The sequence below is a fragment of the Balaenoptera ricei genome, chromosome 9, assembly GCF_028023285.1.
Source record: "Balaenoptera ricei isolate mBalRic1 chromosome 9, mBalRic1.hap2, whole genome shotgun sequence".
Taxonomy (NCBI): Eukaryota; Metazoa; Chordata; class Mammalia; order Artiodactyla; family Balaenopteridae; genus Balaenoptera; species Balaenoptera ricei.
Window position 1 is genome coordinate 60,871,080 of NC_082647.1, and position 20,529 is coordinate 60,891,608.

General features: G+C 37.7%; 1 protein-coding gene across 2 annotated transcripts in view; it reads right to left on the reverse strand.

Annotated features, from left to right (window-relative positions):
- Window positions 1-20,529, reverse strand: part of SEM1 (SEM1 26S proteasome subunit) — a 294,293-nt gene that overhangs the window by 249,658 nt on the left and 24,106 nt on the right. For both annotated transcript variants that reach the window (XM_059933894.1, XM_059933895.1), the window contains exon 3: window positions 1,625-1,744. In XM_059933894.1, the coding sequence (XP_059789877.1) occupies window positions 1,672-1,744 (73 nt within the window). In that variant the 3' untranslated portion in view covers window positions 1,625-1,671. The remainder of the gene's footprint in view (window positions 1-1,624; window positions 1,745-20,529) is intronic.

The window sequence follows — 20,529 nt, forward strand, 5'->3', positions numbered from 1 at the left end:
AAAGCAGAAGACTCCCTAACACCATACACAAAAATAAATTCAAAGTGGATTAAAGACCTAAATGTAAGACCGGACACTATAAAACTCTTAGAGGAAAACATAGGAAGAACAGTCTTTGACATAAATCACAGCAAGATCTTTTTTGATCCACCTCCTAGAGTAATGGAAATAAAAACAAAAATAAACAAATCGGACCTAATGAAACTTCAAAGCTTTTGCACAGCAAAGGAAACCATAAACAAGACAAAAAGACAACCTTCAGAATGGGGGAAAATATTTGCAAACGAATCAGCAGACAAAGGATTAATCTCCAAAATGCATAAACAGCTCATGTAGCTCAATATTAAAAAAAACAAACAACCCAATCCATAAATGGGCAGAAGACCTAAATAGACATTTCTCCAAAGAAGACATACAGATGGCCTTGAAAAGCACATGAAAAGCTGCTCAACATCACTAATTATTAGAGAAATGCAAATCAAAATTACAATGAGGTATCACCTCACCCCCATTAGAATGAGCATCATCAGAAAATCTACAAACAACAAATGCTGGAGAGAGTGTGGAGAAAAGGGAACCCTCTTGCACTGTTGGTGGGAATGTAAATTGATACAGCCACTATGGAGAACAGTATGGAGGTTCCTTAAAAAACTAAAAATAGAATTACTATAAGATCCAGCAATCCCACAATTGGGCATATACCCAGAGAAAACCATAATTCAAAAAGACACATGCACCCCAATGTTCATTGCAGCACTATTTACAATAGCCAGGTCATGGAAGCGACCTAAATGCCCATCGACAGATGAATGGATAAAGAAGATGTGGTACACATATACAATGGAATATTACTCAGCCATAATAAGGAACGAAATTGGGTCATTTGTTGAGACATGGATTTCCTACTCTAGAGCCATTTCATTCCTACTTGAAAACACAGCCAAGACCTAATCTCTAGAATCAGTCTTGTTCTTAAAAGACACATTAAGAGTTTGCCCACTGTATCCATCAGCCTTGCCTCCTAGATCTGATATCTGGGCTCTCACCTTATGCCTATGGACTGAAGTACTGACATGTCCCCTACTGCAGTAAGGATGAGCATAAAGCATGCACAGTGGTATTGGAGTCTTGGGTTCAAATCCCTTCTCTGTCTTACTGTATCCTTGTGACTTTGGACAAGTCAGTTAACCCTGCCGAGTCTCAATTCCACATTTACAGAATATAAAAAATAAAACCTATATTGCAGGGCCGTAGTTAGGAATGAACAAGGTAACAAATATAAAAAGCTAGCATAACACCCATCCCATAGAAGCTCAATAAAGAGTAGATGTCATATAGTTATTATTAATATTACTGTGATGATTATTATTACCTGGTATACCATTCCAGCGGAGTATATTGCTTTATTCTTTCAAAAATAACTTGAATGTTGACATTGAAACCCACTCTTTGAGCCTCAACCCCAAAGATGAACAGCCCAACCTCCTTGATGCCTGAGGCTTGCCTTCCAGAACTTCAGCCTGGTACCCACGGTCAGAACCTACTTCTGCTGCTTCTCCTGGAGACACTGAAGATTTTCTCAATGCAAAGTGTATACCCATTCAGTTCCCTGCAAATCACCCACCTCAGAGCCGTTCCAGATCGCCGTGTGGTCCCAAGAAGTGTGCTCTCTCAGTTTCCACGTCTCCAATCCTCTCCTCTCTGGCCCATCTTGTTACATCCATGGCAACCCATGTTATGACTTCTGCCAAATAAAAAGCATAATGTTAACACATTGATTTGTGCATCATAAACTCAACACAATTGGTTTAAAAACTTGGGCCCGAGGGTGAGGCAAACCTTCCCAGTTTCCTGAAAGGGACCCTAGCCTAACCCTAAACCACAAATGTGGTGGGGCCCAAACCCGCATTTATTCCAATCATTGCATAAGCAACATAGATAAAAAGGCATAATTCCCTTGAAAGATTTTCAAGGTCCTCCTTTAAGTGTGTTTCCCTCACTACTGTGGTTCTAAACTATGGCCACGGCCTCAAGACCAAATTACAGCTTTTGGCAGATGGTTTTAGTCTGGTGGTTACAGCAATGAATGTGGAGTCAGGAATCTTGGAGTCTCAGCCAACTATTCCCTGGATAACCACAAGCAAGTTAGCTGCCCTTGTCTCAGTTTTTCTGTCAGTTAAATGGGGTAACTTTTTCTTTCTTCCAGCTACTTCAAAGGCAAAGGTTATGACAATTAATTACCCTATGGCCCACTAAACCTGGAACTTTCTGTGCAGTAACGAAGCTACTGTCAGCTTTTTCCTTCAAAGTCTAGTAATTTAATCCTAAAATACTGTATGTTTTGAGTGTCCAAGTGCTACACCTGGAGGTTCATTTGGAGGCATTTATATCTAGCGTTACTGAGCCATGTACCCCATTGCCCTAATACTGGCTGATGGAGGCAGAATCATGTTCTAAAACATTAAACCAAAAAGCCTGGATTTAGCTCAAGGGGACAGCATTGCTAAATCACACAGGTGGCTTTTTTTAACCTCAAGTGCCCTGGCTTCCCCATAACATAAGCATCTGATACTGTTTGAAAAATACTCTGTAGAATAGTTGGTATTCACAGGCAAACAAGGTCTGGTGAAAAGTTTCCCAACTCTGCTTCCTGCCCTTGTGTGACACAAACATACTTCTTTATTTGCCATGTTTCTATTACTTTTAGTTCTAAAGGGATCCTTTTTCCCATAATCCATATTTTAATGATATTTTAACACTGAGAAATTCTATTATCCCCTTGCATACAACCATTAACAGACCTCTGGAGGTGAGAACCTATCTACAGATACTACTTTTAGAGTGTCTTTGAGAGAGAAATAACTTTAAGCTTGAGTTTTTATGGTTGATAAAAGTGATAGCCATTGGGAAAGGAAAAAAATTATGTTATTTTTAAAAGAACTTAAATTATTATTTACATTACTGATTTTTCTCTTTAATATTGTCTTGTATGCATGTCACTTCTGAATAAAAATGTAAACTTTGACAGTTTAGCAGAATATTGAAGTGTCACTACATAATGTAGATTATGAATACAGTTCATTCTGTTTTCTGGAATGGTTAGCTGACATGAAATAGAAAGAAAAAACTCATCACACTCATTCTCTCTTGGTGTTAATAAATAAAAATTAATTATAGTACTGGGAATTTGAGCCAATAATAGTCCAGAAATTTAAATAGTATGTTTCATTATTAATGTTTATATATATATATATTTAAGACATGTATATGTTTTAAAAAGGACTCAAAAAAGTTCTATATTGCATATACATTAGGTATGGGAGATTAATTCACTTTGAACCCATATAGTGTAGTGGAAAGATTATTCATTAATTAGAATTCCAGATTTCCAGGTTCTGGTTCAAGTCTGTATGACTTCAAAGTCTCTTCTTTGTTCTGCCACTAACTCTCCTTGTGACTTAGAGGGAATCCCTTTATATTTTTGGAATCTAGTTTCCTGACAGTTACGGGTTGAATTGTGTCTCCCCAACCAACCCACCCTACAAACATAAAAAGATATTTTGAAATCCTAACCCGCAGTACCTCAGAATGTGAACTTATTTGGAAATAGGGCCCTTGCAAATGAGATTAGTTAAGAAGTATAACTCCAGAAGTCATACTGGAGTAGGGTATGATCCAATATGACTGGTGTCCTTATTAGAAGACAGTCATTGAAAACAGACACACAGGGAGAACGTCATGCAACGACAAAGGCAGAGACTGGATTTATGTAGTTGCAAGCCAAGGAACACCAAACTGTGAGCAAACCATTAGAAGCTAGAAAGAGGAAAGGAAGTATTCCCCTACAGGTTTCAGAGAGAGCATGGCCTGCCCACACCTTGATTTGAGACTTCTAGTCTCCAGAACTGTGCGACAATAAATTTCTATTGTTTGAGCCACCCAGTTTGTGGTACTTTGTTATGGCAGCCTTAGCAAACGAAAATACAATCTTTAAATTGAGAAGACTGGATTCTGAAAGATTTATCCATAAATATATTTTTATTATTTGAAGTCAGAGGTCAACATACTTTTTTCTGTGAAGGGCCAGATAATAAATATTTTAGGCCTTGCAGGTCATGCAGTCTCTATAACAAGCACTCAACTCTGCTGATGGAAAGCTGTTGTAGACAATATGTAAATAAATGTGAGTGGCTGTGTTCCAATAAAACTTTATTTATAGTCACTGAAATTTGAATTTCATATAATTTTCCTAAGTCACAAAATATTATTCTTTAAAAAAAATTTTTCCCTACCATTTAAAAATGTACAACCATTCTTAGCTCTCAGACCACACAGAAACAGACAGGGGACTGGATTTGGTCTGCAGGCTGCAGTTTGCTGAATCCCGTTCCAAGTTGTTGACATTAGTACAATGGACTTGGTAGAAAGCGTGATAGAAAAGCAATATGCAGCCTTTACCCAAGACACATAAGCTAAGCAGTGGATGACTTTCTGCAGATAATAATAATTGTATTCATGGAGCTATATCTCTCTATGTATAATAAAAACAGTTTTTATAAAACCACCTGAGAATCACATTTAAAAATAGAGTAGTAGGTTTTTTAAAAACTGCATTTCATTACTTTATCTCTTTACTTTAGTGTTCAAAGTTAAATAGAATATTAAAAATGAAAACTATTATCATTTATTGAGCACTTACAGAGTGTCAAGCTCTCTGCTAAATGCTGTATACAATTATCTCATTAATCATACAATAACCCCACAAGTTACATAGTCCTATATCCCCTTTACAGATGAGGCTTAGAAAGATTAAGCAATGCACCTGAGGCCACATAGCTAGTACTTAACTGAGCCCAGAATAAATCAGGTGATTCTGACTCCAAGGTTCATAAATAAAGCCACTTTATATACTGTTGTTAATTTCTTATACTGTTTAATTTCAAATGTTCAATTTCCAAACAAATGTGGTAATTTGCTATAATTAATTGTATTATTATTATAATTAATAACAAAACCTACAATTTTTTTAATAATAAATAAAAATCAATTAATAATCAAATATACAATTCACCACAGAATGGATAGAACAGAAAGAACAAAAAAATGGAGGAAAATTATATTTTATTTTCCTCTTTAAGTTAGATCAAATATAACATTTGATTTCTTTGACTCAAATACTGGAATTACTAATGGGTCCAGCCTTAGTCTTAAACTATTTAGCTCTGGAGAAAAAATTGAAAACAATGTAAAACTGGATACTGTTTTATGATATACTCTTTTATTACCACCTCATCAAAGAGAAGGTGGAAAAGAACCCAAACCAACCTGTTGATAGCATATGTGATTAAGTTCCTCATTCAAGTATATTGACAGATGGCAGAAAAGAGAAGAAAGGATAGAGATGCCAGGGAGATGGAGGATGTTGTAACCAAATACAAAATCATCTGGATCCTTTGTGACCTAGGTCCCTTTGCAACCTAGCGTTTGTGTTTAAGTTAAAACCTTTTGTTTCATCACCTGACAGATCACAGACCGAATTTCCAACCTGAAGTATTCTTTTGGCAAGCATGGGGCACCGAAGTATTCTTTGAGGAAATTATACACTTCATCTATATAAAGGTTAAGTCAATGAAATTATTAAGTGGTAGAACAGGATTTAAAAGCTTAACCTCCAAGAATGCCATCATGCCTGGCACACAGAGAGCTTACAATATGCCAAATATGAAACGTCCACAGAATGCAAACCCAGCAATCTGCTTTGTGTTACTTTCTAATAAATGTCAATGAGCAAAGTGTTTATAACTTGAAAAAGGAGGAGGTTGGGGGGGATCCAGTAGCTTGCCACATGGAAGTATATCTCCTTGTCGATTCCAGGAAAATGTCAAATCAGTACAACTGTTCCAAGACTCTTGGTCTTCACTTCTGCATTGATTAAACTGCACGTGCTATGTTTTTGGCAAAATGAGCTGCATTCATAATGGTTGATATCCAATGGTTCAATAAGAATAGCAGGCCTCACAGATTTCAGTGAATATAATATAGTCATTTTGCAGTTGTGCAAATTAAGACACATGGAATAAACAACTTGCTTCAAAACAAGTTAGAATTAGAAGTCAGCAATACGATTCAAGTCTAGCTTCAGTGTCTTCTATTTACCTTCTCTGGGATGGCTGGAGCTTAATTTTGGTTCCCTTGTTTCAATGGTGGCTATATAGAATCAGTTCTCACTTCCAAAGCTGAAATGAATGAACTATGGAACTCTCACTACATCTTATGACCAGCTTTTGCCCATTTAATTTGGCTCAACTGACATTATTAAGGACTTTACTAGATCTAAAGGTGAAAAGGCTGAATACAGACAGACCCCACCCATGAGGACTTGAGATTTTAATGAAGGGAGGGGAAAAAACCCTCAAAGCAGATAATTTCAATTAAATGAAGCTAAAAAATAAGATAAAGGAATTGAGTGCAATGGGAAGCTGGAGGAGGGGCACTGAGCCCAACGTGGGAGTCCAAAAAAGGCTTCCAAGAGGGGATAGTGCCCTAAAATGAATCCTAAATGGTAATCAGGATTTAGCCAACTGAAGAAAGGAGGAAGGGCATCCCAGCTTGGGAAACTGCATGAGTAAAGCCAAGAGGCAGGAAACATCATAGAATATGCTGGGAAAACATGCTATGGGGATACAGAGCAGAATTAACCTGAAAATTGTAATTCATGCCTTCCTAAATGGAAAAAATTAACTAGCTGGACAATATTGTTAAAATCTTTAAATTCACAGTGTGCACTGTAACTGGGAAACTTATTGTTACTATATGATGCCCATATCAGGAGGGAGAATTTGGTCCTAGAGCTATCTTCTATAAAAATGGATTTACTTTTTTTTTTTTTTTTAAACATCTTTATTGAAGTATAATTGCCTTACAATGGTGTGCTAGCTTCTGCTTTATAACAAAGTTAATCAGTTATACATATACAATATGTTCCCATTTCTCTTCCCTCTTGCATCTCCCTCCCTCCCACCCTCCCCAACCCACCCCTCTAGGTGGTCACAAAGCACCAAGCTGATCTCCCTGTGCTATGCGGCTGCTTCCCACTAGCTATCTATTTTACATTTGGCAGTGTATATATGTCCATGACACTCTCTTACCCTGTCACATCTCACCCCACCCCCTCCCCATATCCTCAAGTCCATTCTCTAGTAGGTCTGTGTCTTTATTCCCGTCTTGCCACTAGGTTCTTCATGGCTTTTTTTCCCCTTAGATTCCGTATATATGTGTTAGCATACTGTATTTGTTTTTCTCTTTCTGACTTACTTCACTCTGTATGACAGACTCTAACTCCATCCACCTCATTACAAATACCTCCATTTCATTTGTTTTTATGGCTGAGTAATATTCCATTGTATATATGTGCCACATCTTCTTTATCCATTCATCTGTCGATGGACATTTAGGTTGCTTCCATGTCCTGGCTATTGTAAATAGAGCTGCAATGAACATTTTGGTACATGACTCTTTTTGAACTATGGTTTTCTCAGGGTATATGCCCAGTAGTGGGATTGCTGGATCGTATGGTAGTTCTATTTGTAGTTTTTTAAGGAACCTCCATACTGTTCTCCATAGTGGCTGTATCAATTTACATTCCCACCAACAGTGCAGGAGAGTTCCCTTTCCTCCACACCCTCTCCAGCATTTATTGTTTCTAGATTTTTTGATGATGGCCATTCTGACTGGTGTGAGATGATATCTCATTGTAGTTTTGATTTGCATTTCTCTAATGATTAATGATGTTGAGCATTCTTTCATGTGTCTGTAGGCCATCTGTATATCTTCTTTGGAGAAATGTCTATTTAGGTCTTCTGCCCATTTTTGGATTGGGTTGTTCGTTTTTCTGTTATTGAGCTGCATGAGCTGCTTGTAAATCTTGGAGATTAATCCTTTGTCAGTTGCTTCATTTGCAAATATTTTCTCCCATTCTGATGGTTGTCTTTTGGTCTTGTTTATGGTTTCCTTTGCTGTGCAAAAGCTTTTAAGTTTCATTAGGTCCCATTTATTTATTTGTGTTCTTATTTCCATTTCTCTGGGAGCTGGGTCAAAAAGAATCTTGCTGTGATGTATGTCATAGAGTGTTCTGCCTATGTTTTCCTCTAAGAGTTTGATAGTGTCTGGTCTTACACTTAGGTCTTTAATCCATTTTGAATTTATTTTTGTGCATGGTGTCAGGGAGTGTTCTAATTTCATACTTTTACATGTATCTGTCCAATTTTCCCAGCACCACTTATTGAAGAGGCTGTCTTTTCTCCACTTTATATTCTTGCCTCCTTTATCAAAGATAAGGTGACCATATGTGCGTGGGTTTATCTCTGGGCTTTCTATCCTGTTCCATTGATCTATATTTCTGTTTTTGTGCCAGTACCAAACTGTCTTGATTACTGTAGCTTTGTAATATAGTCTGAAGTCAGGGAGCCTGATTCCCCCAGCTCCATTTTTCGTTCTCAAGATTGCTTTGGCTATTCGATCAAAGATAAGGTGACCATATGTGCGTGGGTTTATCTCTGGGCTTTCTATCCTGTTCCATTGATCTATATTTCTGTTTTTGTGCCAGTACCAAACTGTCTTGATTACTGTAGCTTTGTAATATAGTCTGAAGTCAGGGAGCCTGATTCCCCCAGCTCCATTTTTCGTTCTCAAGATTGCTTTGGCTATTCGGGGTCTTTTGTGTTTCCATACAAATTGTGACATTTTTTCTTCTAGTTCTGTGAAAAATGCCAGTGGTAGTTTGATAGGGATTGCATTGAATCTGTAGATTGCTTTGGGTAGTAGAGTCATTTTCACAATGTTGATTCTTCCAATCCAGGAACATGGTATATCTTTCCATCTATTTGTATCATCTTTAATTTCTTTCATCAATGTCTTATAATTTTCTGCATACAGGTCCTTTGTCTCCTTAGGTAGGTTTATTCCTAGATATTTTATTCTTTTTGTTGCAATGGTAAACGGGAGTGTTTTCTTAATTTCACTTTCAGATTTTTCGTCATTAGTGTATGGATTTACTTTTAGAAAACCAAAATACTCCGTTTGTCTCCTGGTTGGTTACACAGCTCATAACGGTTCTCAGGTCAGTGCCCTCTTTGAGTGAAAGCTTGCTGTGACTCCAGGTAAGACAAATAGAAACCCAATGGCTTCTCAAGTATAATTCCCTGAAAATTATTTACTGAATATCCTGCACACCAGCGTTTCTTCCCAGGGCTTCTAGGCAGTACTTTGCACTTCTATCCCAGAGTCACTTGCTATAAGGAAAGAAAAATGGTGGACAGGAAACCAAGAATGGTACCCTCTCTGCCTCAAGGTCACAGTTGGGTGCCAAGTTATGGAATTTGTCAGGCAATTACTCAAAGGTTTGGAGGGGAAAACCTCCATTATTAAGAGAACCTCAGACCCACCTAGGTTTTAGCCTTGAGGGGAGACACTCTAGGTAGGAAAAGGCAGTTGTTCAAGAACCTCCAGCTTCCTCCCATTGAATTTTTGTCCCCCTCATTTCTATGCTTTGATGATGGGTACTACCACCCCCTGGGTGGTGCCTCTATGACTTGGGCACTAGAGCAGTACAGGGTACCTTTGGTTCTCCAACTACAACAGGATGAAGTTTCCAAAAACACTCAGTATGAAAGAACAACAACAACAGTAGAAGGACAATATCTAGTTAAGCTAAAAAAGTAATGGCTTTTCACTATCCAAAATTCATTTCTTAGGATAAACACTAACTCCAAAAGATAATACAACTTCATTAGCACCTTACACTCATTCCTTTCTCCTGTCCTCCGTCCTGTGCCTGAGAGATGCAATAACACTTTCTCTTCTACAGGGTCAGACATCTGGTCACCAAGGCCCTTTCTGGCCAAGACCAAGAAAACATTTTCAGTCTGCATTAGAGTTAGTAGTTAAATAGGCCCTGAGTCAGACTGCCTGGGTTTGAACACCAGCTCCATCACTTACCAGCTGTATGACCTTAAGTAAATTACTTAGCCTCTTTTTGTCTGTTTCCTCATCTGTAGAATGGAATAACAGTACTTACAATTAAATGAGAAAATGCATATGCTACATTTGTCACACATAGCATAAGATTAATAATTATTAGTAGTTATCTCTTTCCCATCTAGGACTCTAAAGTTTGGAAGCCATATTATTATATAAAAGACATGATGTTGCACTGAACTCTGGTAACTGAAACAATAAATGGTGTCGCTCTTCAACTGTGCATCTTCTACATAACTACAGTAGGTGGCATGATCTCTTACGACTCAATACTACTGCAGTATACTAACCATAATCTTACCTCAAAACTTTCCTCCAGGTTGCTCTCTCTGCCTGGAATGTTCTAGCTCCTGACTCACTCCCACAGACTCTGAGGTGGATGTGACCCGTGCTCAACAATGCACAGCTCTCTACTCCTTCCTGAGCATACCAGCTCTTTGCATTTACGTAGGGCTGTGAACTCAGATCGGGTCAATGGTCTGTTAACAGTGGAGAAAAGCACTGCATAACCTCCCCCCTTTTGGTGAGGACGTGGCACCCGTGTGTCAAGATCAGAATCCATGTGATGGACCTGACTCACCAAGTGTATAGCTGTCTCACAGAACATACTTCATGTAAGCAAGAAATAAACTTTTAAGTGTTAAGCTATGATTTGCTACCTTAGCTTAAGCCTAGCCCATCCTGAATAATATACACCACTTACATCCCACCCCCACACCAACCTTACGTCCCCCACCCTTGACTCCCACCTCCCCATCCACCTGTCTAATAGGTTACTTGTCAATCTTCAGATCATGACTTATCTGTTCCTCAGAGAAGCCTAATAGTCATCCTTTCTTAAGTAGGTACCACCCTTACTATTCTTAATATTGAGCCCTGTTTTTCTTTAATATTATTTCCCTCATAATTTGTAATTAATAATTACACATTTGTCCACTTGTTTTTTCCTTGTCTCCACCCCTAGACTATAAGATACACAAGAAATCTATAAGAACATCTAGGTTGTACTTTCCAATAAAACAGAAAAATAAACTAAGGCTTAGAACATCATTAGGTCTTAGAACAGTGTTTGTATTTTTTAAATTTTTATTTACTTATTTATTGTATTTTTTTAAAAAATAAGTGACCATCTATCCATCAAAAGAAGTATATATAAAGTAGCAGGAAGTTTGTTGTTTCATAATATGGACAATGGCACTGGAAGAAAGACAAATTCCACTGGACTACATGCTGGGCCAGAAATTTGTACAAGACTTGACTACAAAAAAGTTTTGTACACAGAAGAAACTCAAGGGCATGAAAACATTCACAGCTAAGAGGAAAATCAGCAGAGTGTCATGGGTAAGAACCGAAAACCAGAACCGCTGTTATGCTCTCTCCCATTCTAGTAACCCTGTCCAAAAGCACCAGGAGGGAGGAGCCGGGAAGGGTCACGTGGAAGGCTCTGGATCTTATAAGAGCCTAGTGACACAGCACCTCACCCCACCCCCAGCAGATCACATTGTTGATTATAACAAGCACTTCTTTGCTATCTCTGAGTATGGCAGAAAGAAAGGAAAGAAAGGGAAGAAAGGGTAGAAAGAGTAGGAAAAAAAGAAAGAACATGAAGAAAGGGAGAAAGAAAGAAAGGAGGGAGGGAGGAAGGGATGGAGAAAGGAAGGAAAAAAAGAGAAAGAGAAAGAAAAGAAAAGGTAAAAAATAAATGCATTTCTATCTGTAAGAAAGGAGATAATAGAAATTTGGGACCTTTCTTCTTTCTCAAAGAAAACTGTCTTCTGCCCTATGGGGCAGACTACAAAGAACCAAGAGGAATCATGAATTCACAACATTACTTTTTGAGTATTTCACTACACATTTTCACCTGAGATTCTTCTTTCCTGGGTTATTCATTTCTGCCATCACTTCCATACACAGAGAAAAGGACATGCACTACAACACTGGGTCAGGAAAATTAGTTACATTAAGTGCCTTTAGTTATTACACTTTTTATGTCACTGTCTTTACAGCAGTTTTGTACCAGAACTTGGACTAGATAATAACTTACCCAGGTAAAAATAGCAGATATTATTACCTAAGCCCTATACCATACATTTATCATTTTGTAGTTATCCAGCACCCAACTCTCTCCACATATACCCACCTTCCTAATAGCACACCAGCCTCCCCTTGGGGATAATTCAAATGGTGTGTAGTCTCAGGGGGAGGTCACTAAGTGCCACCTCTCTGCCATTTCCCACTTCAGAAATGGCAAGCCTGCTCCTTCACGAGCTCCCTGCTATACCCAGGGGCCAGGCAATCAAACACCACTCCAGGGATGGTAAATCCTGAGTGAGTGAAATGAAGGAAGAGGGTACAGGCAGAGGTCAAATCCATTGCAGCCCTGAGGACCCAAGGACCAGGAAGCTCCTGAGTTGAAACCTTGGTTAACTCCTGGTGCCAGAGATGCCCTAGCTCTTGTCACTTTCTCAGATTTTTGCAGCCCCCAATATCCTACCAGTAAATTCTCCTTTGGCTTAAAATATTTGGGGTTAGTCTCTGTTGCACACAACCAAAAAGTCAAACCAGGGCTATTATGTATAGCTATGTAGGTAGTACTTTGTATAAGAGAACCCAGCAAAAGAAACCAGGAGAGCTGAAATCCAGCCTGTGCTCCACTTGCCAAGGGGCTACATTCTACTGGAGGAAAGAGTGGCATTTTCCAATTTCCACAGAGGCACGGTATAGACAGGCAGTGGCCCTGCCCCTGACTGATACATCTATCTTTTTCAGTTATAAAACAGAGGCCTAGTGATTAAGTCATACTAGTAAACTGTGATTACAGTAATGCAATGATATCGCATTGGGCTATTCTGCTGCTTTTTTCTCTACCTACAGATTGAACCACCTATTTATTCCTGCAAGGAAAATTTGAAACGAGAAGTGTTCTTGCAGTAGTCCATCCTTCTATGATAGGGCCTACCATAGTCACAGGTACCTGTAACTTGCATACAAGTATTAAAAGGATTAGAATTTTAACTTTAAAAATATGTACAAATATCTAACATTCTGTGCTACAATATAGTTTTTAATAGTTAACCCTTTATATTCATCACCACTGGCAGAAAAACAACTCAAAGAACTCAAGAACTTTCTACATATCTTAATTTCCTATAAGCTAGATTTTCCCGATTTCATAGAGAGATCATGGAAAGGGAAAGATCTCAAATTATGCTGACCAAAGCTCCATTATAATCTCTTCAATTTTTCCATGACTTTTATTTCTCCCACGTCTTTTTCTCCCAGTTTAGATCACAAACTTATCCGGAGGGTCTGTGAACTAGTATATATACATGCCTAGCATGTGAATGGCATTTACTGTTAAAAAGGAAATTAGAGAACCACCACTCCTTCCGTTAGGAATCTAACAGTTATGCTTCCTTTCCTTTACAAAGTTTCCTTTTACCATATTAAGTCCTCCAGTCTTCCTTTCATGTTACTTTAAGACATTGATGAAAATCTTTTGTTCCTATTTCCCCTCCCCATAAAAGAAAATTAGATTTGTTTTCAGGCTTTAATCCTGCTAAAATAAAGTGAATCAGCTCTGTTTTCATTACTGTCCAGTCATCTCATCAATCATTGAAGGGAATCACTAAAAGCAATCAGCGAGCAAGGTCAACAGCACTCAGCAGAGGGCTGGTGCGATGGTACTTTAACAGATGAAAATGAAGGCTGGGAAAAGGATGACAGTGCTTCACAGCCCTAAGAGGCCCAGTACCACTCCTTAGGAATCAGCCTTTAAATGGGAGAAGATAAGTTAGAGAAGGGAATTATCTTTATTGTGCAACAGGTCTCCTGATACCAAGCTTGTTAATATAACAAAGAGCTACAAGGTTTATTGCAGGGAGTGGGGGGGGGATTAGGGTTGTCATTTCTTGGTACAATGACTCAGGTTTTGGACTTGAGACAAAGAACCTAACTATTCATAGTTCCCGTTCTTCTCTAATAGTTTGTGTTTCATGTCCAATAAAGAATTGCAGAAAGGTATCAGTGTAAGTGAGAGAAACCAACTTTAATTAACGTAAGCTTAAGGGAATTCAGTGAAAGAACACGAGAGTTATGAGAATCAAAGATGAGGCTGAAATGCTAGCCTTGAGAAGGATAGAATCTAAGATGCTCTGGCAAGGAGAGGATCTCCGAAATGGGAACTATTCAGTGGTCAAGACTGAATGAATTCTGACAGTTTCCCCATGTTTGTATCTCTCGGAGATAGAAGGTCCCAGGAAAAAGAGTTTAATTGGCCTAGAACTGGCCATATGCTTTCCACCCCTTTGGTTAGGGCTGGATGGATGAACTTGATTTTTGGCCCTCCAAAGGCGGGGTCGGGGTGGGGGATGGTTGGAGTAGGGAGGTGGTGGTGTTAATTACCCATAAGGAAATCTGGGTGTTGTTATTAACACAAAGGGCAAGGTATCCTAGGTGGCCAAGATGAAACCAATGTCCAATATGGTATTAAAAATGGAAATTATTTTAGCCCTCAAGGCCAGGAGTCATCTGCTTAACTTATATTAACACCACATACTGCATAGAACACATGTAGATTTTTCATATGTAAGTTAACAGCCTTGTTTCAGTAAGTAACAGTACCTGAGGCATGGTAGCTCCTCAATAAATATTTTTTTAATGGATTAACTTCTTTTGCAATGTTATTTGTTCTCATCCTTTCCTGTATGCCATTAATATTTCCCAATTTTAACAAATACTTCTTATTCAAGATTTGATGAAACAGAACCTCTAAAAGAGAAAGTTCAATGCAGTAGAAAGAATAATGGAATATAATCTTTTCTTGCTTCTGCCCAATGTGACCTTGGGGACTTGTCACAACCGCTTTGGGTTTATATCTTCATCTGTAAAATGAAGTGATAGAGGTACATGCTCTTTAAGAATCTGTCCAATTCCATAAGCCTAACATCATAGTCACAAATATATAGATGACAGAAACTCAGCAAACTTAGAAAAAAATGCTTATAATTTTCACAGTATGAAGTGGCTCCACCCTGAATCTGGACAGAAAGTAAAACCTAACTTACTTGGGTAGTATTTAGGAGAAATTGCCAATATTGTAGAAAATGTAGATCTCTGTTATCAAACGTTAAAAGAAAGGCAGTGGAATCAATTTTTCAAGTAAAATCTTACACTGAATCCCAATGTCTAAAACAAATAAAGGTCAAAAAACTACCACTGAAACAAAGAGGGATGTGTGGATCCCCATCCTCACACCTTCTCCCACAGGCTCCTGGGAACACCATTTGACATCACTCATCTAATCCCTGACTGAATATCCCTATATTTTTCTGTACCTTATGATAGTTCTAAAAACAAGATAACCAATTTCATTCAGACAGGAAAAATTAAGAAAAAAAATTTCCCATGGAAAAGGAAAAGTATATACGCTCTCTTCCAGTGGCTTTTAAAAAGACTTAGACAATTTGTTAGTCTATCAACAAGTAATTTTAATTTGAAAAACAATAAAATCAAACAGCAATTAATCCCCTACACTACTGACAACTAGTAATATATAGACGAAGACTATTGTCAGAGTGAAAATACAGCTTCCAAAACATTTTACTACACTTATTTAACAAGCTAAATTGTAAAATATGAAAACTCTCCAATATATAAATAGCATTTAAAATTTTGCTTATAATTTTGATATATTTCAGCAAGACATCTTTCTCCTGTATAATTTTTTCCTACAGTCCTGCTTCAGAGGAAAGATACGTATGTCTCCGAAGCCAACATAATTTAGCATCTGCCCTTTTTTTAATCACCAAAGGGGAAACTATTGACAAATATTAAATGATACAAACATAAATTGTCAACTTTGTGGTTAATGATAGTGACCTTCTTAGCCTTAACAAAGAAAAGCAATTTCTCTTCTCATAACATCAGTGTTTTGTCCATTCCTCTACTTAGAAATATCATAATCAACATCATTAAGATACTTCCTATTAACTTGGACCATAGGTTTCTACACAAAATGCCAACCATGAGCCTTTGAGTATGAGGTTTGCAAAATTCAAACATCCTTATTAAAGTCATCTTTGTTTACTTATGAACACTAATGTAGATAAAAGCATATTATTTTACCTTAAGAGATTAATCTTGAAAATATAAACACGATTCATGTGATCAATTTATTGAGTAGTTACTGAACTTCAATGATGTCGTTATTTTGGCCAAAGCAAAAAGTTATGAAAATTTTTCTGCAGGACATTTTCCCTGCAGGTAACAATTAAAAGTATATTTCATTGTCATTGGTGATCCTAATGACCTCTTGTAGCAGGATACAAGTTTTGAATTGGTACAACCAATTAGATGACATGACTTAGTATATGGATTTGTGTCTGATAACCAAGAAGAAAGGCAAAAGTCATCTCTCATTATTAAAAGATATCTCTACTCTACTTCCTGGTCTATGCTGATTCTGCCAATGCTTCTTCTGATCTCCTAATCAATGGTTTCAAGATTTACTTTATAGTAAATATTTAAGACACATCAAGTATAGCCTAGGGATGTGCAGATGTTGTCAGTGCCCTGCCCTTATTCATTCATCACTTACCATTTCCAGGGAGGACAGCCCCACTTCCAACTGTCAGCAGCTGTGATTCTGCCTGAAGTTTTTCCCTGGCAGCCAGAAATGAACTCTCCATGCACATGGGCCAAACCATAAGTTACTGGAGAATTAACAATTTCCCTCTCTCAGACTCACCCTCAACCAATGACTGACTGGAGTTGGTAAATACCCTGGCCCACTAGCCCCTTGGTTCAAGTAACTGTGGTATGTTGTAAACGGCCTCCCAGAATTCCCAGGTAGAATTAAGGTTGTAACTTGCTTGATATACACTTTATTAGCTTCCCTCCATTTCTTGCCGCACTCTCCCAATTCCCCTGTGACCTCTGTAATAAACTACTCACATTCAAATCCTTATCTCTAGGTCTGCCTCCGAGAGAACCCAAACTAAGACAAGGAGGTATTAAGATGAATACAAAAGGGGTTCTACCTTTAAAGAATTCACAACCTAAAACAGGAGACCAATAATAAACAAAACAAACTAACCAAAGAATAAAAACAATAACCAAGAGGAAAAATATACAGTATTACATTGTAAATAAAGGTATGCTGGCTCAGGTGCAGATAACAATCTAGATAGTTTTAAATTTTCTGTGTACAACTACAATGTTAGTAATGGTCCTTCCTATAAATCTAAATATTATCTTCATTGGGAAAAAACTTAAGACTATCTAATAGTTACCTTACTCTAAAATGTCATCCTACCTTATTGCCATTACTGATATTGTTCTAATAATTGCTGAATAATAAACGGTAGCCAAAGGGTAACAAAAAGGGCAGAAGTATAAACTTCATTCAATTCCATGACATCTGTGGAACAAAAGGAATAACAATATAGTGATTCAACCTGACAAGTGGATTCAAACCATATCTACCATAAAATGAAATTTATCCTGCATTAACCTTTTTGGCAGTCCATCAGCCTCCCAAGACAACTACAGCGAGAGTAAAACCAAGTCAATATTCTGGTCATCATTCACCACTACTTTCTGAAAACATACTTTTCTGAACATTAGCATTGCAACATTAATGGAAAAATCAAGTATTATTGAAGAGCATTTTTTTCCTGGTAACCTCTTACGGATCGACTAGGTGGATACCTTAGACTGAGTGACTAGGGAAGGCCTGACTTGTGAGGATGAAGAAGGCAAGCATTGCAGGGAACAACTGGTACAAAGGTCCCTGGGCATGTTCAAGCAACTACATGTAATCATTTTCTGCTTAGGTGATTTTTTACTTATTCTTCAGATTTTATGCTGCTTTAAGAAGCCCTTGATGGCATTTAAGGGGTGACAGGATCTAAATTTTAACAAGATTCCTCTGTTTTTCCCACAAGACTATAGGGCAGAGAAAGTAGCAGCAGAGATCAGTTAGGTGATCATTGCAGAAAATCCTAGTCAACGATGGTGGTGGTTTAGACTAAGACATTAGTAAGAGGAAGTAGATAAGATTCTGGATATGCTAAGAAACCAAATACCCAACCTAAGATGTCTTAAATAACGAAATTCATAGGCTTATTTTCAGGAAGCCTAGTGCTAGAGCAGGTTCAATGATGACATCATAGAACCATGTTCTTCCAGATTTTCTAATCATTTTAACCCTCAAACTGGAATGGTTGTTAGACAACTGCCACTAGCAATTGAGACTAGGTGCTCCCTTATTCATATCCAGAGAGAGAGCCTCACTTTATGTGCTATTTCAAGAGCCAGAATTCCTCTTTGCCATTTGACTCTAGCCCATTGTTTCATTGGCCCACATTTATTAAGCCTGTCCATCCCTCATTCATTCATTTGTATAGGAGATGAATTGGGAATGGGGTTGGCTTGCCTTGAGTCACATGGCCTATGTGAATGAAGGATGGATACCTGAGGGGGAAATATGAGTATTTGTTAGAAAAGAGGAAGGGGGAAATAGACGTTGAGGAGGCAGGCAACGATATTAAATACATGGGATATTCTTTGGGGATGGAGTTGACAGGGCTTGTCAAGGGATTGAATACTGGGAGAAGAGAGGATTCAAGAAGAGCTCTAACAGTGCTGGCTTTAGCATTGGGAAAAAGGGGGCACCCACTGCGATGCAAAAGACTAGAGAAAAGATCAGGTTTGAGAAAGATTATCAAGGTTTCTGTTTTCAGCAAGTTGTCTTTAAGATACTCATTAGACACTGGAGAGGTGATGGAGTTGTTAGCTGATTATGAGTTTGGGGTTTCAGGGAGAGGCCAAGACTGAGAATAGAGAATCACATCAGAGTTTGTTTTAAGCAACTGAGACCAGACGAGATTACTAAAGAGAGTATATGGATAGAGCAAGAAGTGGACCTAGGGCAGAGTCTGGACCCATACCAAGATTTAAAAGTGGAGTAAAACAGGAGCCATTAAGGTAGCTAGAAAACTCTAGTCCAACTCTTCAATGTCATATATGTGGGTGGATTGAGAGTAGTGCAAATTATTAGCTCACTGCCAAAGGGTGGCAGATGTTCCTTCTTTCAACTTAAGGTTAAGTGTGGGAGAAAAAAGATATGGATATCTTTAAAAAATACAGGGCACATCTTGACATGCCACAAAAAAAGCATTATTAATACACTATACAATCTTTCAAAAGAGAGTTGGCTCATTATCATAGTCATCTAAATTAAATATTCAGTGGGAACAGTATGAAGGGACATGGCATCCAATGGCCAACAATTTTAATCTAAGGCCTGATGAAAAATACTGACCATTATTACATCTACAATTTGAATTCAAAATGATTCAAATTGAATTAAGTCATTATGGAAAATTACAAAGGAAAAAACCTGGGTTCTAATCCACATCTGACAACTGTTGGCTATGCAACCTTGGACCCTTTCATTTCTTAACTTATTTTCTGTGAGACCCAGTTTTCTATTTCATGAGATGTTTACAATAGACAGGCCCTTCCTGCCTGCTTCACAGGTTCACTGTGAAGATCAAAAGTTGAAGAATATCTACTAACTGTAAAATCCCATAAAAATAATTTTCTTCAGCTGCCTGGCTAGTCTAACTTCCTACCAATGATGTGCTTCATCATCCTGATGCCAACTATCAATTTTCAGGTATTCAATCCTTAACAGAGAAAGCCACCTAAACTAAATTTTGAAAACTTATTGACAAAACACTGAAAAACTAGAGGTAACCCATTAAAACCTCTGCCCAATTCCTGTGAGGTTTCAGAATGGTACCTCACCAATTTAAATTCAAGTTATATGAAGTGGCCATCCCTCTGGGTACTAATCTGACATTGTCAAGGTGGTATGGGGTCTAACAATGCCCTTGTAAACCGCTTACCAGAATAGTGAGAAAATATACATCAGAATATTTCTTCAAATGCTACATTAGTATGGCTGCCTGTGCTTCATTATATGATTTAAAAAATGTTTTCTTTTTTATAATTTTCAAAGTTCTTTCTTATTCTTTATTCCATGTGATCATCCAGTAGTTCCATCTAGTAGGCAAGGCAGATTCATGTTTGTCTTAATAGGAGAAAACTTACTTATGTTCAAAATCATTTCGAGGCATACCTTAAATTATATTTCAGGTGCCCAACTCCTATTTTGGTGTCAATACTACATCATGTTACATAACTTTTAGATTTTAAATTACTCCACAGTACCAATGATTCTACTTCTAAATAAGTAACACATTCAAGTTTGAAAATATTCCAAATTAAAACTGTATATATTAGCTCCATTCTAAGTCTTATAAGAATCCTTTACCAATCAAATTAAATCTCCCCCTTCACAAAAGTAGATGTGGAAACAGTAATCACTGTGCAGAAACTTAATTGTACTAAATGAATCTGTTCTGTAGTATCTGAGAATATGCACATGTTAACAAAGCATCTTGAGCCCACTTACCCAGTTTTGAC